The sequence below is a fragment of the Myotis nattereri genome, assembly GCF_964212035.1.
Source record: "Myotis nattereri genome assembly, chromosome: 5".
NCBI classification, from domain to species: domain Eukaryota; kingdom Metazoa; phylum Chordata; class Mammalia; order Chiroptera; family Vespertilionidae; genus Myotis; species Myotis nattereri.
In genome coordinates, this window is record NC_138080.1 from 103,772,444 (window position 1) to 103,795,653 (window position 23,210).

General features: G+C 53.9%; 1 protein-coding gene across 2 annotated transcripts in view; it reads left to right on the forward strand.

The window, feature by feature from the left end:
- DOCK2 (dedicator of cytokinesis 2) overlaps positions 1–23,210 on the forward strand; it is a 374,023-nt gene that overhangs the window by 346,610 nt on the left and 4,203 nt on the right. For both annotated transcript variants that reach the window (XM_081091711.1, XM_081091712.1), the window contains exons 40-49: positions 315–419; positions 2,552–2,693; positions 7,711–7,792; positions 9,151–9,235; positions 10,007–10,093; positions 15,863–16,039; positions 17,439–17,522; positions 20,666–20,803; positions 22,040–22,167; positions 22,950–23,124. In XM_081091711.1, coding sequence (XP_080947837.1) covers positions 315–419; positions 2,552–2,693; positions 7,711–7,792; positions 9,151–9,235; positions 10,007–10,093; positions 15,863–16,039; positions 17,439–17,522; positions 20,666–20,803; positions 22,040–22,167; positions 22,950–23,124 — 1,203 coding nt within the window. The remainder of the gene's footprint in view (positions 1–314; positions 420–2,551; positions 2,694–7,710; positions 7,793–9,150; positions 9,236–10,006; positions 10,094–15,862; positions 16,040–17,438; positions 17,523–20,665; positions 20,804–22,039; positions 22,168–22,949; positions 23,125–23,210) is intronic.

Sequence of the window (23,210 nt, forward strand, 5' to 3'; positions counted from 1 at the left end):
GCACACCGATTCATTTGCATGGATTCGATGTGATGTTGGGCATGTGTCAAATTCGAGGTATTTTTTGGGGGGGAACACAATGGGGGACTTGTTTTCTAATAGTTGAAATCTGTTGTTGTTGACTCTGTGGACGTGGAACTTGCAGATACAGAGGACCCGCTGTACTGTTACAATCGCAGACGCTTCCCCCGATGTGTAGGTGTGCGCACACGGGTGCTGGTGTAAGGAGCACGTCTGCACTGAGGCCGCCCTGAGCTAAGTGTGCCTTTGACACACATCTGGGTTGTTATGAGCTGTGAGTTTTCCTCTTTCAGGTCCAGCAGGCGAAGTTCTATGAAAACATCATGAAAATCCTCAGACCCAAGCCAGACTACTTTGCCGTCGGGTACTATGGCCAGGGCTTCCCCACCTTCCTGCGGGTGAGTTTGCGGTGATTGTCCCTGGTCAGGCCCAGTTTGTGCACCTCAGCTGTCCCTCTGCTGGGTGGACTGGGTGCGCTCAGACACCATGCCCTCCTCCCTTCCAGCACTGCCCCACTTCCGCTCACCCCCCATACACAGAGCCGCCTCCGGAGTAGTGAGTTCCCCGTCCCTGCAGCAAGGATCTCTGCTACCCAGCAGCCCCATAGAGCACTGGCTCTCAGACCTTTTGGACTCAGGACCCCTTTTTTCTCTTAAAAATTATGGAGGTCCCCAAAGAACTTCTATACTTATAGACTATATATACCACATTCAAAATTAAAACTAAGAAAATTAAAAATATTTATCAATTTATTTAACATAAAGCCATCATTTGTCAATATAAACTTCATCTTTATGAAAAAATAACAGTATTTTCTAATTTAAAAACTAGCACGAACAGTGAATTGTTTCCTGTTCCTGCAAACCTCCTAAATGTCTGATTGAGAGAAGACAGCGAGATGTTTACCCTGCTCTGCATTCAGTCGGCCGTGATCCCACACACCACGCAGCCTCTGGAAAATGGCTGCACACTCGAGAGAGAACGAGAGTGATGACGGCAAATGACAGCTTACTGTTGTTCTGAAAAGAGCTTGGATCCTGAGTGGCCCGGAAAGGGTCCTAGGGACCCTCAGGGACCCCTGGAGCAGTTTCTGAACCACTGCTTTTTGGGTTATTCCTTCACTCATTATGTAGAGAGTTGAATTGGGTCAACTACAGGCTTCCTTCCGGTCTGGGAGTCTAGGGTTCAAGTCTGAACTCAGGGAGATTCAACAAGAACAGTAAACCTGGTGTCTGACTCCACTTGATTGACAGTCCAGTCAAAGAGACAAATCACTCACTGTTACCAGTCGATGTGGAACTCACAGTGGGCATGAGCTGCATGCAGGAGGGGACATGCTGAGGGTTTCCTTGATGGAAGAGAGGTGCCTTCCCAAACCTGATGGTGCATCAGAACCCCTGGGGAACTTGATAGAAATGCACGTCCTGGGCCCCACCACATAGGTTCCGTCTCAGCAGGCCTGGAGTGAGGCCTGAAAATCCGAACTTCTAAAGTCTCCCGGGCTCCTTGGATGGTCTCCCAGGTTCAGAAGCAACCAATCTATGGAGGTGACAGATGTGGGTTTAGACAGAAGAACTTAGGGCCATCAGAGGCTGCCCAGATCTGGTGTAGAACAGGGATTCTCAACTCGGCTCTGCTGACATTTTAAACTAGGTCATTGATCTTGTGCATGAAAGAATGTTTAGCAGCATCCCGGGCCTCTGCCCACTAGATTCCAGTACTCCTCCCCCGGCCGTCCCCGCACCTCCCGCCCCCCATCCCCGAGTGACAACCAACAATGTTTCCAGACATTACCAGATCCCATGGGAGCAAAAACACCCTCTGTTTGAAAATTTCTGGTCTAGAAGAGGCTAATGTGGTCAAGGAAGGGTAAAGAATATGTCTCCATGGAAATAGGACCAGGAGCCAAATGATGGGAGACCCAAATGCTGGTCCCTCCCCACCCACAGGCCCAGCCCACAGGGCCCATTAAAGGCCAGATGTAAAACTTGTGGTCATATAAACAGGAGAGTAGTGACACAGTGAACGTCGAGTGAGGAATTATTCTGAAAGCTCTGCATAGGACAGTTTAAAAGAGAAGCTTTCAGCGTCCACAATCTTCTCTCCCTCTAGACCAGCCATGGGCAAACTACGGCCCGCGGGCCGGATCCGGCCCGTTTGAAATGAATAAAACTATTGAAAAAAAGACCGTACCCTTTTATGTAATGATGTTTACTTTGAATTTATATTAGTTCACACAAACACTCCATCCATGCTTTTGTTCCGGCCCTCCGGTCCAGTTTAAGAACCCATTGTGGCCCTCGAGTCAAAAAGTTTGCCCACCCCTGCTCTAGACCCAGCCTTTCTTAAGAATTTGGGCCTGGCTAGAAGGTCAGTGAGCTGAGCTTCTCCTTTCCTCGGTGGGAAAGGAGAGAAAGATCCATAGGAAGCCACCATGGCCCCGGGCTCATGCCACAGCCTCCCAGCTCTGCTTGGACCACACCCTCTAAACCTGGGTCCTGAGATCTCTGGTGGTTTCATTTCTCTGCAGAACAAAGTGTTCATCTACCGAGGGAAGGAGTACGAGCGGAGGGAAGACTTCCAGATGCAGCTCATGAGCCAGTTCCCCAATGCGGAGAAGATGAACACAACCTCTGCCCCCGGGGATGATGTGAAGAACGCCCCAGGCCAGTGTATCCTTGGAGAGGCCCCAGCCCAGGGGCCGGACATGGGTAGCCCTGCTGAGACTGTAGCCCACAGAGCCCCATCTTAGAGCTCAGAGCTGACAGCATCATTGACGGGTGCCAATTTCAGTGACCAGTGTGGTGGGATACAGTGAATCCACCTGGGGAAACTCTAGATGTTGAATTCATTGGTTAATTACTCACTCATTCATTCTTGTAAGGAATACTATCAAGCTCCCACTCTGCACCAAGCATAATGCAACCTGCTGGAGACTATACTCATAATGTGGTTCTATCTCAGGGAGCATATAGTTTAGTAACTAAGAGAGACATTGAATAACAGCACCATTAAATGTGTCGATAAAAATGTGATCCCTGCCAAGAGGAGGCTATGCAGGTCCTGCAGTGGGGAGGGCAGGGAAGGCCTCCTTGGGGAAGGTAATGGGGAAGGTGAGTCACCAGCCAAAGGTGAGTGGGAGCTGGGAAGAATGTCCTAGACAGATGGACGGCCCATCACGTGCAAAGGCCTGAGTGGGACGAAGCAGAGGAGGTTCCAAGAACTGAAATGGGGCCACAACGCTCTTCTAGGAAAAGCAAAACTCCCAAGTAAGGCCTCCAGGCTGTCCAGCCTCTGACTCCTGCCTGCCTCTCCATCACCATGGCCCTGACTCTTTCTTCCCTCGTTTCTGTTCCTTAAAAACGCGAAGCTTGTTCCCACCTCTGGGCCTGCGCATGCTCTGTTCCCTCTGCTTGGCATGCCCTTCCCCCATCAGATCCTAACTTGGCGGCACCACCTGGAAGAGGCCATCCCTGACCTAATGTGGCCTCCTCTGAACTCTTCAGGGCTCGTATCTCAGCCTCGGTGTGTTTTCCTTAGAGAGCTGATCTCAGTCTGTTGTTATCTTTGTGCTTTTTAAAGGTACGTGTAAGTTAGACGCTAAGCTCTGTGAGGGCAGGGACTTGAACATCACAGTAACTCCCACATCATCCCGTGCCCTGTACAAAGCTGACTCTCGGGAAATACATGCTGATTAATAAGGAGACAAAGAAAACAAGAGGAAAGGAAGAGGGAGAGGGACACAGAAAGGGACGGGGAGGGAGCCAGCTCACTGGCGCACATGGAGGACAGAGGTGGCATGAGATGATGCCGTGAGGGGGGCAGAGTGCGCTGTTCACAGGGCCTGGAGCCGACCCTGGGCAGGAGGCAGACTCCCAGGGGAAAGGCAGACAGCTGAGCGGAGGCGCCTCAAACTAGCCTGGCTCCCCACTTTGCACCCCCGAACACAAATTAAGTTATAGCCTTTAAAGTGGGCTTGACAGGTTACATGGCCGGTCTGCTAAGTCTGCCGAACTGTAATCCAAATGTATTTCCCTCGGGTGATGCATATTCACCTGTGACCTTTTCATTATGCTCGCCTGCCCTTCGTGCCTGCTCTACCGCGGTTGGTCGTTTGCAGCAGGAAATGCAATGGTGGTGGGGCTGGCTGGTTACAGATGCAAGTTTGGGTACAGATGAGGCCCGGCATGGACACGTGGAGTTGAGCAGCCCCGTGACCGTTACTCCGACAGGTGGAGGGGACATGTGCTCCCGGCCGTGTAATCATATGGAGGCCTGATCCAGGGTCTGGATCCAGATCTGTCGTTTGTTAAATGTCCTCTTCTTGCTATGCAGGACTGAGTGCTTTAGTGCCATCATCCCTTTAATCTCTGTAACATCTTGTAAGGTTAGCATTAATTTTCCTTATTTCATAGAGAAGGAATGTGGGAAGCAGGGAGGTAAGGTTACAAAGCTAGTTGGTGATGGAGTTGGGATTTGAACTCTAAGTTCTATGTGTCTCAAAGTCTGCATTCTTTCTGTAATGCCAGCATTTTGTTTAAGACTGATGAACAGAATGTTCTTTATTAAGTAATTGTTCATGTGCTAGGCATTTGCATGCATTGTTCCCTTGTAGTCTCCTAATAATCCCCTGAGATGGGAAGTATTACTCTCTGGACTTTACAAATAAGAAAATGGAGGCTCAAAAACTGTATGCATCTGCACAAGATGCCCAGAAGTGATGGAACTAGGATTGGAACTCGGGTCTGCATTTTACTAAAACCTGAGCTCTGTGGGAAAGCTGCTGGACAGTTTGGAAAGCTGACAGATGTAAGGCGATGACAGGTCTCCTGTCTTTCCACTTGGGTATCAAGTGGGGGAAGACATTTATAAGCAAAGGTCGCTAAGCTGGGTATCTCCTGCCCCTACCATCCTCTCTGCCCAGACCTCGGGGCCTCACTCCTATGCACAGCCTCAGCACCTGGCTATACACATCCTCCTGTGTCACTGGCTCCATTGGGTCAGGGTTGGATGACCCTCTTGGACCAGGGCCAGTTGCTGAGGTCAGTAGACATGACCCAGAACCTTCTTTAAAGCAGGAGCTGGCAAACTTCTCTATAAATGACCAGATAGGAAATAGTTCCATCTTTCTGGGCCATGTGGTCTCTTGTCACAAACACTCAACTCTGCTGCAGTAGTGGGGGGGTGGGGCATCCACGGATAATGCATGGATGGATTATCGAGGTTCTAGGCTTTTCCCCACTAAACATCTTGGCTGCAAGCGTTTTCCCCTCAAACATTTTCACTGCACAATGAATTCACCGTAAGGCAATTTTGCCGTAAAAGGACATAATAAAACAGGAAAACATGAATAACAAAATTAAAAAGACTTTGTTGCTATACATTTTTTTAAATGTCAATTTGTATTTGCATATGGTCACATGTCCATTGCTAGAGGTTCCAAAGCTCCACGGGAAATGCTGAGGTATGCAATACATACAGTATCACCTGAGGCTTCGCAAACTGATGTGTGATCATTTTCTAGTATAGTATGCAATCCAGCCCATATTTCCTATCAAGTAAATATATGTACTTGTTATCATCCACTCTTCAGACCACCCCATCTACATGTCACTGTGTAGACTGTATGAGGGCTAAGATTTATATAATGCGAAGATGGGATTACGGCGAGACCTGTCAATGGAGAAATGAAATAAAACCAAACTGTCATGACAGCCAGCATAAATACATTAAGTATTTAATGTATTTAAATTGATTCGTCAATGGAGAAATGTAACCAAACTGTCAAACAGCTATTTTATCTTTTACGGCAAAAAATGCTTGAAGCCAAGATGTTGACAGCTCAGATGCTTAAAAATATCCAACAAGCCCAACATTTATGGGGGTGGGGGGGCAGTTGAATTGAACTTGGAATGATGTCTTGGCCATTTCCTACGTGTGAAAGAATCATAGCCTCCACTATCAGAAAGCTCACAGCCTGGTGAGGAGGAGGGTGGAGGGGAAACAGGGCACTGTAAGATAAGAGCCAGGTACAGGCAAAGCGCTTGAGGGGCCCCCAAGCTGTGGAGAAGGAGACCTGGCTAAGGACAAGCCAAAGGCTAGTGGATATGCTCAAGGTGGGGAGAAGCCTTCCAAGCAGAGGGAACAGTAGTGGGATCTGTTGGACGCGCAGAGGTAATGGTGGGAAATGGGTCGGGAGCCTAGTGGAGTATTTGAATACTCCATATACATATTTAACATTGGCGTACGAGAATGCCAACACGAGGAGTTTGTGATCTCTTGGTTGGCAGAAATGCCAGGCCCAGAAGGAGGGATTTCAGAGTCACGGCAGTCATCTGGTAGAGCCGAGCAATGAGAGAACTCATATCGCCAAGGAGGACAGATGGGTGGAGACGCCATGGAGCAGGGCGCAGGGGTGGGCCCAGTGACAGCTGACTTTGTTCATCCAGTTTTCAGTATCATTCGCTTAAAGTGAATAAAGGTCTAGAATGAGGGTGACAGAGATCTTGCCTCTCCTCAGATCTGTGCCCATGGCAGTCATCACTAATCGATTGTGGAACTCTTTCCCACCGAGCCTGCTCATGGCCTTCCAATCCTGTTACACAGCAGGCAGCTACTCTCAAACTCTCAGAGCTGGAGTATAAATCGGCATGTATCTGCAAGCTCTGAAGCTGTGCTTCTCAAATGTGTGCATGCATATCAGGATCTTAGGAAAAATCGAGTCAGATTGAGCAGGTCTGAGGCAGCGCCTCAGAGTCACTGTTTCTAACATGCTCTCAGGTGATACCGACGTTGCTGGTCCAAGGGCCACACTGGGTAGCAGTCGAGAGTCAAAGAGCCCGAGTTTAGGATTGAAGATGAGAATACAAACCCCTGCTTTGTTCTCACAAGTGTGTGCGTGTCCGCGAGTTGTCTAGCCTCTTTGACCTTGATGTCCTCAGCTAGGAATTGGGACAACTACATTAATACCGCTGCTCTGGGGAATTGGAGGGAGGAAAGGAAACCATGGGGAGAGGTGCTCTGCAATTGATTAAGAGCCATAAATGCATTAGATGGTGTTATTGCCGGTTTACACTCCAACTCTGAGAGTTTGAGAGTAGCTGCCTGCTGTGTAACAGGATTGGAAGGCCATGAGCAGGCTCGGTGGGAAAGAGTTCCACAATTGATTAGTGATGCCTGCCATGGGCACAGCAATGGAAAAGGTGGTTAAGTACCACTAACTTACCATCAGCAGGGGCGGAGCCCTGGGACAGGGCTGCAAGTGACAGCAGCTCTGCCTGTGAACTGGTCAATAGGACCTAGTTGGCAGCCAGCAACCCGAGGTTGGTCCTTCAACGAAAACTGGGCCCCAGCCAAAACCGGTTTGGCTCAGTGGATAGAGCATCGACCTGCGGGCTGATAGGTCCCAGGTTCGATTCCGGTCAAGGGCATGTACCTGGGTTGCGGGCATGTCCCCCATGGGGGATGTGCAGGAGGCAGCTGATCGATGTTTCTCTCTCATCGATGTTTCTAGCTCTCTATCTCTCTCCCTTCCTCTCTGTGGAAAATCAATTAAAAAAAAAAAAAAAAGAAAAGAAAGCTGGGCCCCAGAAGGGCTGGTCTGGAAGGAAGGTCTCAGAGGGACCCACTCTGCTTGGAACTGTCCCTCTGGCCAGGGACGTGTTGTGAACCTTAACTCGGGGACCCCAGACATCCAGTGTTTCACCGTCCAGCCTGTCTTGGATGAACACCCCAGGTTCAAGAATAAGCCGGTGCCTGACCAGATTATAAAGTAAGACCCGCAGCTCGCTGGAAGGCGGGAATGGGAAAGAAATCCCAAGCTGGGCTGGGGGCAAGGATTTCTCCCCAGGGCCCTTCTGGGTCCTTCCTGGACTTAGCCAGCCTGTTCCCCTTCCTCTTGGGAGGAGAAACACACAACCCCCCTCAATTAGCCACCTGGGCCCTGCCGCTGAAAAGGCTGAAGCCAGAGATGAGTGACAGGAATGAGGATGTGGTTCACCTCGAGGCAGAGCCTCAGTAAGCAGTGATGAGATTCACTGGACTGGACTGGACAGTGGAACCTGTCGCCCAGGTGGACCCCACAGTGTGTGTGTGTGTGTGTGTATTATATGTGCGTGTGTGTGTATGTGTGTGTGAGAGTGTGTGTATGTGTGTGTGAGTGTGTGTATAGGTGTGTGAGTGTGTGTATATGTGTGTGAGTGTGTGTGTATGTGTGTGAGTGTGTAATTGTATGTGTGCATGAGTGTGTGTGTGTGTGTATGTGTGAGTGTGCGTGTGTGAAGGAGGGGTCCAGGGAGGGTGTGCTCAGCTGGGCACTTTCTCCCAAGGGGCCATCTTTCAGCATGTGCTGGGTTGTATGCTGACAGTGGGCATGTTCAGATTATGGAAAGGGACATCCCAGGGAGTCCCGTGAAGGCAGGTATCAGTCTGTTCAATGCTAGATGGCAAGGTCAGTGATGAGCCATGGGGCACGGACTCTGCTGACCCTGTAGGCCACAAGGCTGCACCCCTTCCAGCTGTCCAGCTCACCCCCTTAGACCCAGGAGCCCAATATAGCACCCCACATGCTTTAGTAAAAGGCCTCCCCTCTGGACCAGTGGGAAACAGGTGCTTATAGGAAGAAGGGCCCATGCCCTTCACATGGCTGAGCAGGACCTCAACCCCCTGGCCCCCGTGGTCAGGCACCCATGGGCAGGGACCACAGCCATACAGCTAGCACTGTGCCCTGCTGGCCCCGATGGCAGAACCTCACTAGAGAGTTGGGAAAAGTGATTTGGTGGGATGGCTGGGATCCCTAAAGAAATCCTTGGAAGATCCCTCTGGGACATTGGCTAGGTGTGTCCAGTCCTTCCCAGCAGTCACAGGAAATAACGACCCAGGCGACTCTGTGTGCATTCATGCAGGAATTCCAACTCCTGGGGTACCCCAAGAGCTGCCCTCTCCTCATGAAGGTGCAACAGCAGCCTACCCTCTAATCACCTGGCCAGGAAAGCCTGGCTCTAAACGTTGCAGCCAGGACTCTGCCAGGCCCGCACTTGCTGTGAGGGTCCCCACTGGGCAGGCTCCAGGCAGGCTCTGCGTCAGCGGCCGGCGTGCTGCGGGGAGCCTCAACCTCTTCCTGTCTTGCAGCTTTTACAAATCCAACTACGTGCAAAGGTTCCACTACTCCCGGCCGGTGCGCAGGGGAACAGTCGACCCCGAGAACGAGTTTGCCGTGAGTACCTGCCCTCCCCCACAGCAGCCCTGACCATTCCCTGGGCCCCCTTGCCAAGCAGGGCATGCATCTGCCGAACTCCGAATGGGAGGGGATTTGATCCAAAGCCAAGGAAGTAAAGCCAGCAGCATCCACTCGACGCAGCAACACCATCCCTGGCCCTTCCATTGGGGTTGTTAGTCTTTTCACTTTCAAGATAGGCCCCGGGCCTCAGTGAGATGGCCTTTCAAGCACAGGGCACTGGGGCGTATCTGGAAGGGAGGGTCCTCAGGCTCGGCAGGGGCAGTGAAGCCAGACCCTCCAGGAAACACCAATTATAAGCCACAGAGGTGTGAGTCCTGGCTGTCCCCTGGGTGTTTCCCCAGCTGGGGCCTCGGCATGAGGAGGTGGCCTCAGGGCTCCTCCAGCTCTTGGCCTCGGGCTGTGACCCTTCGTATTTGGGGAGTTGTTGCCCCTTTGAGAATTGAGTGCACACGGTGGCCCTTCCCCAGGAAAGGCAGGTGGGTGCACTCAATATTACCTTAAGGTTCAAACCCTTCAGAAACCCCAGTTAAAACTGATGAGGCCTAAATCCAGGGAAAACTTAAACTTCACGCTGGGAAAGGATTCCTAAGGGGAAGGTGAGAGTGTGTTTTTGGGTCTTGCAATACTTATTCTGGTCTTGGGTGGATGGGGAGCCTGCGGGTCTGGAGGGATCCGGGAAAGCGTGTCTGGAACCCAGGTTTCCTAAGAGGTGCTTTCCTTCCCTCATCACCCCCTGCCATGGCACAGTCCATGTGGATCGAGAGAACCTCCTTCGTGACCGCGTACAAGCTTCCGGGGATCCTGCGCTGGTTTGAGGTGGTCCACATGTCCCAGGTGAGTCTCCGGGCCTTCGGGGTGCACTTCTCCCAGCCCCAGGAGCTTTGGTTTGAAGCCACCGTGTGAGTCCTAGAATTCCAGTGTGGGAAGGGACCCGAGGCAGCATCCAAATTAGCTGCTTTCAGATCTTCCTTAAGCATCAGGTGGCTTTCTTTCCTCACAAATGAAACCTGATTCCATGCAAGCTGGTGAATGGGGGGCTCCTGTGGTGGATGCAGGGGGAGGTAGAGGCCTGGCACTCTCTCCACGCAACCACCCCTCATATCCTCCTGTCCCAGCAGCCCCTGAGGGTGCATGTGCAGAATCCCACGATGAACCCATTTTACAGCTGGATAAAATGAGGCTCACAGAGAAGAAATCCCACAGGAGCCAGGCTAATTTTTGAACTCTCTTATGCAAATTGCATGTATTTTACTTCTCCACACACTTTAGGGTCTTCACATCCTCATCTAAGAATCTTTTTGCTCCCACAAAAAGGGGGTCAGAGTGGTGGTGAGGAAACCTGAAATGTAGGCACATATTCAGGATGTCTTATTCATTCAACAAATTTTTGATGCGTACCTAACACAAGCCAGGCGCTGTTCTAAGACCTGAAGACTGCCACGAAGCTTACATTTTAGTGCAGGAGACAGACTAAAACATCAAAGTCAATATATTCTGTGTCAAATGGTGATAGCCATTATGGAGAAACGTGGAAGAGAGAGATGATGGAGGGATTGCTATTTAAATCAGGTGGCCAGAGAAAGCCTAGAGGGAGTCAGGGAGTGGCCCATGCAGATACGAAGAGGAGGACTTTCCAGCAGAGGGAATGGCAGTGCAAAGGCCCTGGGGCCAGTGCATGCTTGTGTCTGGGTCAGCACCAGTGAGGGCTGAGGAGGAGGAGGCGGACACCAGATCATGTAGGAATTTACAGGCCATTTCCAGGACTTTGGCTTTCCTACTGAATGACCTGGAACCGTGAGCAGAGGAGGGACATGATCTGATTGGTATTTTCCAGCTACTTGTATGATCAGCTTTAGGACCATCCAACCCCAGCAGCTCAGTGGCCCTCCAGTCTCCTTTTCACAGGCATAGCCTGGACCTTGGGGGAAATAGAATGATGATCAGCAAACATTCATTGAGGATGTGCTAAACCATTAGTGGGTTGTTCAAGGTTAGCAAGTAAGGCAGGGTTTGACTTCCACCTCAGGTTCCTGGGTTGGATTCACTCTCTCCTTCCTCAGCGTGTCCCATACCGCCCCAGCAATAAGGAGAGCCCTGGAAAGGTAGAAACCATTCGTACTCTTCCTCATGGGGCAGACTGACACAGGCGAAGCTTGACGAGTGTCCCAGGCCCTGTGTCAGCCTTTATCGCATTATTTCCCGAATACAAAACCCTGCGAAGTACATACTATTATTAATCCCGTATCTGGAGTGAAGAATGTGAAACTCTCTGCCAATCTGTAGCTGCCACCCCATGGCCCTGCTGTGCCTTTCCCTCCAGGGGCGCTCAGCAGGGTGCCCCCTGTCCTTCAGTGACCCCATGAGACGGTGGGCAACGGAGGGAGCCCTGTGGCACCCCCATTCTCCTCCCCGCTGACTTTCTCCTCAAAGCAGCTGCCGCCTCCTAACAGACCATCTAATGTGGCTGCATGTTGATTTTAATGTCTGGAATATTACATATAATAGACCCTATTAGGATCTAAGTGCTCCACGAACATAAGTTCCAGGAAGCCAGATTTTGGTCTATTTTGTTCCCTGCCATATTGCTCAATGCAAAGACTAGTCCCAGGCCCGTAACTGCTGCTCAAGAATCTTGGTTAAGAAAACCTATACCCACCAATCAATATGCAGATGCCGTCACGCTGAACCGGCTTCCTTGTCTTACGGACTCAGGAGTCAGGAAAGGATTGGTCAACATTTTTGTTTCGCTCCTTTTATCCTGATGGCTTCTGATGGGAAGGTTTAGGAAAACTTCCAAAACGTTGACCGGAGTGGATTTATCTGTAGCAGCCTCCCGGCTGAGTGACCCCGAATGTCAGCACGTCTCAGACGCCAGCTTCCTGCCCGCTGAGTGAGTGCGTTTCCCTGCATTGGCGTTTGCGTTCCCCGAATTGATGTCTTGTCCGCTGTTTCTTCCGTGAATCGTCATGACGACAGGACTGTTTGTACAGAGAGGTGTTTTCTGATGGGATTCGAGTGTGGGTTCTGCTTACGGAGGGGTCTTTCTTGCTCTCAGTCCCGCGAACATGCCCCCTTCACAGCAAGCCTTGACCTGGGGTCAGGAACACAAATGCAACACTGTGGTTAACAAGCTGCATGTTTTTGGACAAACATAGTGTGTCTCAGGGCCTTCGTTTCCATCGTCTGTAAAACGGAGACTGAAAACCTATGGAATGTCAGAGCGGAAAGCCGCCCAGGGGTCATTCAGTCATGAGCTACAAGCTCAAAAACCTTCATGGCCCAGGAGAAAAATGCCAATAGGGGAGATAGTCCCTATTCCAACAGCAGGGGCTGGTGATGGGGCGGCAGCCCCTCTCCAGCTGAAGTCAGTTTTATAACTAGACCTCCCGTGCCGTCTGCAAGGACCTCGCCAGGCCCAGCCTGGCCTGCAGATCCTGGTTCTTGTCCATCCCACTATTTTACACGGGAGGAAACTGAGCCCAAAGGTGGGACTTGAGCTGCCGAGTGATCAGGGGCAGAAATAGGATGCAATGGCATTGCCTGCCTCATGCAGCGCCTGGGGTCCTAGGAGGGTCTGATTTAAGAAGGGGATGTGGGTGACATGCCTCTGAAGAATGCGAAACACCCCTATGACAGGGAATTCATGTCCCTTCGACCTTTGGCTGCTCTCACCTCCCAGGTCTAAAACTGTTTCCGAAAAGCGTCCCTCTGGTAGTTCAGTCTCCCCTCCAGCAGGGTGGGCAAGGTTGCATGCAGTGGCACTGCTCCGAGCACTGCACACTCGGTCACACGGATGTCGGGGGTGAGAAGCCAGAGGCACCGTCACCCTCACTCCCGGCTCCCCAGGCTGTAATGAGGTTGAAGACGGGCGTGGAGGGGGGAGAAAGGGGGATTCAAAAGTTGCTTGAGAAATGGGGCGGAAAGCCAATCAACAGGACTTCCCACGGTTAATAACTCTCCCTCACGATTTCGTCTCTCAGATGCGCCAGGCTATTGTGAGATCGGGGTGCGGCGCTGGGCCCTCCCCGCATGGTGACAGATTTTCCCTGGAGCCCAGTCTGGACGGGGCTTCCACAGCCCCTGCAGGGGTGCAGCCTCGCTGAGCGGGCACATAGCATCCTGCTCCAGCTCACGTGTGTGTGTGTGTGTGTGTGTGTGACAGAAAGAGGCAGTGCCAGTGAGAGAACCTGGTCCCAGGGCCGCCTTGCTGCAGACAGCACCATCTTTAAAAATGACAACAAATGAAGAAAGGTGTGGGAGGCAGGGATTTCACCAAGATTTAAGGAAATGGTTTAAAAAGATGTCCCAGAGGGCTCTAGAGGTTGGATCTGCCCTTCCCACATGCCCCATGGCCATAATACCTACAGAGACATTTTTTGAAGAATTCTGCTGAGTCGAGGGTCATATTACCTCCCCTAGTCTTTGCTACAGACTCAGAGAGGCACCCCCCCCCCCCCCCCCCCCGCCAGGGAGTCTCCCTGGTGAGGACCACTGCTGCTCTCTGTCCTCCCGCCTGCGAAAAGGAGGAGCAGCAGCTACCAGCTATTGCCGGGAGCCGGTCCATCCTTGCTGTTTCAAGGGACCTGGCGTATATAGCATACTGTTCTTAATATGTTTGCTCCCCTTAGCGCTGTGTGTTTTAACCAAGGTCACCTCTCTGAGAAAGGTTGTTTCCCCAGGTAGGAATTTTTCCCTGAAGTCAGGGAGGGGATGCCTCTCCTAGAAAGGTTGTTTCCCCAGGTAGGAATTTTTCCCTGAAGTTAGGGAGGGAATAAAACCCCTCAACTAAGTGCCAGGCGGGTAATTAATCACTTTAACTATGAACAATCATGCTTAAGCTACATAATCTTTACTCCCTGGAATGGAGATAAGAAACGCCCTAACCTTTGTAATAGAGATTGATAGGATTGAATCAACTGGTATAAATACAGATGTAATAAGACAGCAAGATACAGAACTTAGGAGACAGAGAGAGAGAGAGAGAGAGAGAGAGAGAGAGAGAGAGAGAGAGAACCTAGGCACAGAACCTACACAGAACGTTCACTAGAGACAGAAGAACTTCGCTGGAGAGAACATGGCAAAAGATCCTGGACTGAACCTGACTACAGAAATTGGCAAGAGAACCTGACTAGAACCTGGTGACTGAACCTGGCTGGAGAACCTGGACTGAACCTGGCTGGAGAACCTGGACAGAACCTGGCTGGAGAACCTAGCAAGGGAACATGGCTACAGAACCTGGCTGGAGAACCTACTGAACCTGGCTGGAGAACCTAGCAAGAGACCATGGACACAGAACCTGGCTGGAGATCCTAAGCAGAACCTCTCTGGAGATCGAGACCAGAACTTGGCTGGAGATCCTGGCTAGGCTGCTGATCAACTGAACGCTGTCTCCGTGTCATTCCTTCTTCGCCGACTCCGTCTACGCCTTTGGGAACCCCTGGACCCGCTGGGGTTGGACCCCGGCAAGCTATTCCCCGAGCAGGTGTCATCAGCCTCGTTTTACCAATGAGTCCACTAAGGCTCAGAAAGGCTAGGGTCACAGGGTCACACAGCTGGAAAACAGCCAGCAGGGGTGAGGGCTGCACTCAGTGTAGCCCAGGGCGAGCGCACGGGGGCCTGTGGGAGACCACACCTGCCACCTGTTTTGTGAGTTGTTTTATTGGAACAACCAGCGCATTAATTTTGCTGTTGCCTGGAGCTGCCTTTTCCTACAGTAACAGAATTGACTGGTTGCGACAGAGAATGTCTGGCTTGCAGATGTCTGGGTCTTTTATGGAAAGGTTTGCAGCCCCTCGCTCAGTTTTTCCCTCCAGATTCTGTGCTCTTGAGAACCCTGACTGTACAGTTAGCATGTGACGGGTGTCTTGTATATATCGCTTTCTAACGGGTGTTGGAGAGGCAATGAGTGTTATCTTCCCAACTAAACCGAATCCACCTGGGGACAGAGACCCCTCGTACAACAACCGGTTTTAGGACTGACGCTGGGCCAAGCTGGGCATCAGGCCTCCCGCTGCTCTGGTCTGCCTGCTGACAGCTCACACACAGTAGGTACACAAGCAATGCCAGATGGGTTGGATTACAGAGTGGTTCTCCCAGGTAATAAGAAGGAAGGGCCTCCCTCACGCACATCCAGGCTCTGAAACCCCAGCAAAGGCCTGGAGTCTGCCTCAGCTCCCCAGGGGAATCCCTTCTCACAACACAGGATGCTGTCTCTCCCCAGACAGCAGACAGCCCAGAGCCACTAATTACAGGGCCGCCGCGACCCCTCTGGGAGCATCGCCTCATTTGAATTCCAGCCCCCAGTGAAATCAATACCTACCGGCGAGCTTGTCTTGTTTTCCTTTGTCTTTTTTTGTTTTTTAATTTATTTCATTTTATTATTTATTTCAGAGAGGAAGGGAGAGGGAGAGAGAGATAGAAACATCCGTGATGAGGGAGAATCATTGATCGGCCTCCTGCATGCCCCACACTGGGGATCAAGCCCACAACCCTGGCATGTGCCCTGACCAGGAATAGAACCCTGGCCTCCTGGTCCATAGGCCAAGATCTGTTTTTAAAGGCCCTGCTAAGGCCTCCTCTTTCTGCTGATCTCACTTGCAACAGACCACCATCAGCCCCCTGGAGAACGCCATTGAAACCATGTCCACAGCCAATGAGAAGATCCTGATGATGATCAACCAGTACCAGAGTGATGAGAGCCTCCCCATTAACCCACTGTCCATGCTGCTCAACGGGATCGTGGACCCCGCCGTCATGGGAGGGTTCGCCAAGTACGAGAAGGTGAGGACTCTGCTGTCCCGGCCCCCGTCGGGGTCAGAGCAGTAGCTGGGGGTCTGGGGGGCAGACACAGCTGCATGTCGCTCATCTTACTCTAGCCATTTGCCCCTAAAGGGAACCCTCAGCCTGGTGGGAACCCATTCACCTCCCAGAGGCTCCACAGCCTCCCTCTCATCTCCTCCTCACACTCAGTGCCGCACTGTGCTGTGGCTGGAAGGGGCAGGGCTCACAGGGCCCCTTAGCCCACTGGTCATATCCAGGTGCCTCAGCCAAGGAAGGGCTCTGGGAAGACCAGGTGACCGAAAGCCAGGCCACTGAAGTGGAGGAGCCATGAATCCAAGTCCGTGACTGCAAATATCTTCTAAAAGAGAAAGAAATGAAACCCAGAATCTGTGACAATACAGACAGGATGGAAAGTCAATTCCAAAAGGAGAATCACAACTTAGATAGCCAGGCCCAAGGTCCCTCCAGAAATCCTCACACATGGGAGCCACCGATTTTTATTTTTTTTGAGCTTCCTGGTGTCCAGAGCAAAAAGGGAAAAGCCATCAGCTATATGAGTCACAGTATTCACTGGGGAAGAATACCAACTTCTCAGGAGGGGACGTAGCTTTTCCTGGCAATGAAATGGAATGGAAAGTCCTCACTGGTGTCACACCTTACACTGTAGGAGACACTGGGGGGAGTGGCCCCCTCCTCCTAGTAGACCTCACAGTGAACTAACTCCCTAGTATCTTTCTTTCCATGCCGTTCCCTGGTGTGAGACTAAGAATGCAACACAGTCATTCCATTCAGAGCAGTTCCAATTGCTAACCCGACAGTCCTTCCAGCCACCCTCAGTCCCCCATAGCGTCCCCACTGGCATGCCTTCACTCAGCCTGGAGGGCTGCTGTGTGTGCCCACGGGTGTGCACACCTGGAGGACATGAGCCCGGAGAGAGCTGGGGGTGCCAGGTTCACACACCAGGAGGGAGGTGGTGAGGTGAGCTGCTCTCGAACGTAAACGTGAGTCAGATCCTTGCAGAGCTTTGTAACTAACCTGGGTGCCTGCCCGCCCCCCCCCCCCCCCCCCCGCCCCCACAGGTTCTGATGCAGTACGTCTGGGTGGGGCCCAATAATTGGCATCTCTGACAAGTTCCCAGGTGATGGGTGATTTGCTGCTGCTGATCCAGGGACCCCACTTTGAGAACCACTCTCCTGGGGTCTGTGGCCCATTCCCAGCGGGTGCTGACCTGAGCCTCCAAGAAGGGAAAATAGTGTCGGTCACTATAGTCTCTGCCCCATCAATGCTGTGGCCTCGCTGCTGGCCCTCTCCAGTGGAATCCTCTCTTGGTGCCGGGGACATGGGTCAGGGACCCACACCAAATGAACAGAGCCCCCCAAACTCCCATCTGTCCCCCCAGGCCTTCTTCACAGAGGACTACACCAGGGACCACCCCGAGGACCAGGAAAAGCTGAGCCGCCTCAAGGACCTGATCGCGTGGCAGGTAAAGCAGAGCTGACGGGAGCCGCCCTGCCTCTGCCCTCCCAGCCCCTCCCGTACAGGCCTCAGCCAGCCGCTGCCCGGCCTGGCTGCACCTGTCCTCCTGTCCTCTGGCTTTCGGCCCTTCTTCTGACGCTCTATCTCACCCGAGCAGGCCCACTCGGAGCCTGGATTTGGGCCACCGCACCCCTGGGGTGCTGCACTGGGACTGGGAGAGGACGTCGTGCTGCCTGTCGCTAAGACTGCTTTATGGGCTCTTGAAGTCAGGGCAGCTTCTCCCAGCGGGACTGCAATAAAAGCCAGGCCCCCCACACCCACCACCACCTTCCCCCACAGCCGGCACATGGCAACCAGATAAAAGAGGCTCCGCCCCACACCCCTCCTGAGGCTGACCCAGTCTGTTGCGGATAAAGCTCAGATGGACATCAGGTTTGGGGAATAACTGAGGCCTTTGCTTGGTTTTTGGTCAGAGGGCCTTCATTCTGCACAAGCTGCTTACCCTCCAGAGCCCAGCCTCCCACTGCCCGCCTGCCCTGCGGTCCCCTCTCCGCCCCTACGTCCCTCCCGCCTGGCACCTCTACCGGCCCCCACACTCTGCCTCCTCTGACTCTCTTTCTGTTCTCTCTCTCTCTCTCTCTCTCTCTCTCTCTCTCTCTCTCTCTCTCTCCCTCAGAGGTTCTGTGCTTCTGTCCCTCCCCACTCCATCTTTTACCTCCTCTGCATCCCATCATACTCCTCTCTCTGCACCCCATCGTACTCCTCTGCACCCCATCTTACTCCTCTCCACCCCCCATCTTACTCCTTTCTCTTCTCCTCTCCACCTGCTCCCCTCCTTTCTCTCCTGGGTTTTCTCTCTTCTCTCTCCCCGCCCCCCACCCTCCCAGAGAAGGAACAATCCACCAGACACTCCCCCAACACACACTTTAAAGGACCAGGCTCCTCCAGGCCTGATGCAGCACCCCACCCCCCCACCCCCCCCCCGCACCCCGCCGCCCCACCCCACAACACCTCTGCTCTCAGGGGCCACCCACCCACCACCAGGCAGGCACACTGTTGAGGGGGCTGTGCTCTGAGGGCAGGAGCTGGAGGACAGCAAGCCCAGGGGCAGGGGCAGCGGCTGCAGCTGCCAGACCTCCCTTCTTCCTAACCCATCGCCAGGCAAACAAAAGGAGCTATTGTGGTGGGGAGGGGAGTGTTTGCTACTCTAGGGAAATCAGGAGCGTGGAGCACTGGGTGCAGCCTCTTTTCTTAAAATAATGATTCCTAATTCAGGTCCTTCTCTGCCTCTCTCTGCCGTATGCAAAGTGAGGCTTGGAAAGGGGCGAACCCAGGCGCTGCGCAGACGTGCTCCCCGGAATGCATTTGTGTGTCTGGAATTTTCTCTCCATCCTTACCTGTGCCACCTGTGAAACCCAACGCCCCCAGGCCCCAGCCTTCCTTCCCAGGTCTCATGCCTTTTTCACTCACAACCATATTCCCCCTCTCTCCTCCCCGCCCCCACCGCACGCAACGTGGGAAGCAGGAAGGCCAGGCTTTGATTTGGTTTCCTTCCTCTGATGATTCTGGGTGCCCCAGAGTGGGCTAACATGTCACACAAATCTGTTTGGTTGTTGGGGTCATCCTCAATCCATACCCCTGCCCGGGGTCTCTCCACCGGGCACCATTTATCACCTGGTAATGGATTCTCAGTGCTGTGTCCACCACCCAAAGCCTGGAGCTCAGACTCACAGCACAGAAGGAAATGTTAGCTAATGGAGAGGCACTACAAAGGAGACTTTGAAAGCATATAGTAGATGGCTTCTAAAAGCCCTTAGCTGGGAGGGGCGCGGGGGCGGGGGAGAAAAGAAAAGCAAAGCTGTTAGCTAGGCCCCTTTCAGCCAGCGCCCCCTAGTGGCCACCCCCTCCCTACCTGGTCCCCACGCACCTGGTCACTATGTTACAGAGACCCAGTCAGCCAGGAAAAGGGGGTTGCCCTGGGCAGTGTACCTCCCACCCAGAGTCCAGGCACCCTGACCATGGCACCTACCCTCAGGGGGAAGGCAGCCCTTTTGCATTATCACACACAGCAAATGAGTTCCTCCTGGCCCATTCATTCCCGTCACTCTTCGCTTATATCATTGAGTCCCTCCTGTGTGCGGGGCCACAGAAACACAGCTGGACCAATCCGGCCTCTACCTCCTAATTAGAGATAATTAGAGACTGTCAGCTCTCGCTGCTCCTGTCTCAGCCTCTCCCGCTGCCACCTCTGTGCTCGGCCTCTCGGCCCCTTCGCTTTTCTGGGTCCCAGGTGCCTCCAATCCCTGAGCCCCTCCTGGGTTCCCAAGGGCAGATGGCTCCTTCTGGCCACAGCTCCCTCCCTGCTCCAGGTCGGCGACCGTCCTCCATCCTTCCCCTGGCACGCTGGGGCAGGTTGGCAGGTCTCTACCTTCACTGAGGTCTCGTTTCCCCTTTGCCTCACTGTTTCGGGGAGATGTCCGAGAGAGAGGAGAGAGAGAGAGAGAGAGAGAGAGAGAGAGAGAGAGAGAGAGAGAGGCAGAAATGTCTTTACGTCACCAGTCATGGAAACGTGTCCTTTTCTCTCCAAATTAACCTGTATCCTGCCTTTTCACACCCTCGCTCTGCTGCCCCGAGGCCAGGACACTCCCGGCTCTCCCTGCTCACAGTGGCCCGGTGGCCCGGCTGCTGCCTTTGCCTCTGCCCCTCGGACAGGACCTAGCGTCCTCCCTTGTTGGTCAGTCGGAACTTAACTCCCTCACACCCCACATCCGCCATCTCCGCCCTCGTCTCCTCCATCCCTTCTTTAAGTCCCCTGTCTATGGGCATCGCCCAGAACTTCCTGGACGAGGCGTTGAGTCAAAGCAACGGTGGCCTCTCCTCTGGTCCCACACTCCCCCGCCCAGATGCCACTCGGCAGAGACTTTCCAAACATCCCGGGGGGGGGGGGGGTGCTCCAGCCCTCCTGTTGGGCACGGCCGCTGCCGCTCTCCCTCCCCATCCAGAGTCCAGAGCAAACCCCAAGGCTGCAGCTTTCTGTTTCCCAGGGCCCCTGACCCTGTGAGAAGGTCTCGGGGACCAGCACACCCGGGACATATTCTCAGCGGGGCGAGGCCTCCGGCACCCAGCTCACTGGCCACCACTCCTCTCCAGATCCCCTTCCTGGGAGCTGGGATTAAGATCCACGAGAAGCGGGTGTCCGAGAACCTGCGGCCCTTCCACGACCGGATGGAGGAGTGTTTCAAGAACCTGAAAGTGAAGGTGGAGAAGGAGTATGGTGTCCGAGAGATGGTACGGGGGTGTCTGGGGGGGAGGGGAGAGGTGGGGATGGGGAGGATGATGGGACCTGAGGAGAAGGACTCGAGGGCCCCGATGCCTGAGCTGAGGATTCAGGGGAACCTCCCTGTGAACTTGACCCCTCAGAAGTCACCCCCAGACAAACACCACTTACAAACTGGGAACTGAAGGGGCTGTGCTAGTCATAAAAGCTACACGGATGAAGCACCTACTCTGTGCCTTGTCTGATCTAAGCATGGGACATGTGCTAGGTCACGCAGTCCTCACTGCGTGTCTGTGAGGCGGGAGTGACTTAACCCCGTTCCCTTCTGGAGGGTCAGGGGTGGTAGTGACTTGCCAGAGGCTGCCTAGCGCGTGAGTGCAGGTCAGAATTCACGCCTGGCTCCGCTGGCCTCCAAAGCCAGTGCTTCCGGCCACTCACAAGCTCCATGGACTAAAGAGGCCGTTGGCCTGGGACTCACAGGAGCACCTTCATCCTCTTCCCCAGAAAGTGGGGTCATCAAACGTCCACCCGGATGGGAAAGCTGAGGCCCCGAGGGGCAGTGAGTGACCGGAGGGGCGCGAGGGGACCCGGGTCTCCTGTCTTCGGGTGCCATAGTGGCTCCATGAGTCAGGCCGGTGCTGATGCTGTCAGAGCAGGTCCGCTTCCTCAGGTCAAGGGTGACGTCCACAAGACTCCCCTCCCACATCCGGACCAGCCATAGGGTGAGGTCTGGGGAGGTCCCAAGCACACTGCCGACGCTGCCGGCCCCTGGGTGCGGGCGGCCTCCAGGAAAGCTCACCGGAGCCCAAGTGGTCTGAGTTTTCTTGCCCTTTCGTTACACGGATGTGACTGGGTGAGTCATTGGTCACAGGATGGGACTCCGTCTCCAGCCCCGATCCCTCCGGGACTCTGAGCTGGGCTTACATGGCTCCAGCCCTGTCATCACATGCTTGGTTTTTCTGGCCTGGCCCGCCCCTTCCAGAATCTTCTCGTTAGCATGAAGGGCCACCATATATAACAAAGTCACTCCTGTCACTGGGGAAATTGCAAGGACTTAGGATCACCTCCCCTGAGCCCTGGCCAATTCCTTATCCAGCCAGCCCCTCGGCCCCACCAGCCAGGGAGCTGTTCCGCCCCGCTCTACTCCCCAGCTCCCGGCCCAGCTGGAGGCTGGGCAGTGGGGGGGCAGGTACCCCAGCTCCCAGCGACCTGTGGGCCAGGCTTTAACCGTCCGTTCTCCCCCGCAGCCTGACTTTGAGGACAGGCGAGTGGGCCGCCCCCGGTCCATGCTGCGCTCCTACCGGCAGATGTCCATCATCTCCATGGCGTCCATGAACTCTGACTGCAGCACCCCCAGCAAGACCACCTCCGAGAGGTCAGTCCCCGCCCCAGAGGGCACTCTGGGCCCCCCTGGACCCCAGCCCAGGCCCCACCACGCTCCTGCCCCAGCGCCGCCCTTCCTCCACCTTCCTGCTCTTCCCTCCGAAAGCCTTCCCCACCCTGTGAGGCTGCCATCCTACGGCCGCCATCAAAGGGGCATTAGACTCCCGAGAGGCAAGGGGGCTGTTCCTGAAGGTCCTGCAGGACCCGCCTGCCCACAACCCACAGAGCGACCCGCAGAGCCCGCCTGGGTCCGGAATTGTCTCCCAACTCCCCACCACGGAGGCCCCCCCTGCACTCCCCATACCTCTGCCAGGCCCCTCCCCTCCACCGTCCTGGCCTTAGGCTCACCAGGCCTTACTCAGTGACTCTGATGACAGACACTGTGAACCCGGCGCTCTCCACAGGCCAAGGGTGTGCTGAGGGGTCCTCAGACCTCATCGCCGTCTCTCACAAGGTTACCACCAACACCCTGTTTCCTGAAAAGGAAATAATGGCTCAGAGAGTCTGAGTGATTTGCCCAAAGTCCTTCAGCTAAAACGTGGCAGTGCCTGAATTTGAATCCAGACCCCTATCTCCCATTGATTTCCTCTTCTCACCACCAGACTCGCTTTGTATTTTGAAAGTTTGCCACTTAGGCAAGTGGCTCCCCAAGCTCTGCCAGGTCAGCTGTCTCCCTCCCGGCCTGTGGCGACAGCCCAGTCAGCCTGGGTCCCTGAGAGGCGGCCCCGCGGGGGCGCTAACGGCAGTGGCCACGCTGTCCCTCTCGCCCTTCAGCTTCGACCTGGAACTGCCACCCCCCAGGGCACAGAAAGCGGAGCCGGTGGAGCCCATCTCCCCACCGGGAAGCACACTGCCCGAGGTCAAGCTGCGCAGGTCCAAGAAGCGGGCCAAGCGGAGCAGCGTGGTGTTTGCCGACGAGAAGGCAGCAGCCGAGTCGGACCTCAAGAGGGTGAGCATCGAGGCAGGCTGCCTCAGCACCACCCATAGCAAACCTACTGTGCGCCGGCACTGTCCCCGGGGCTCCCAGACACAGCC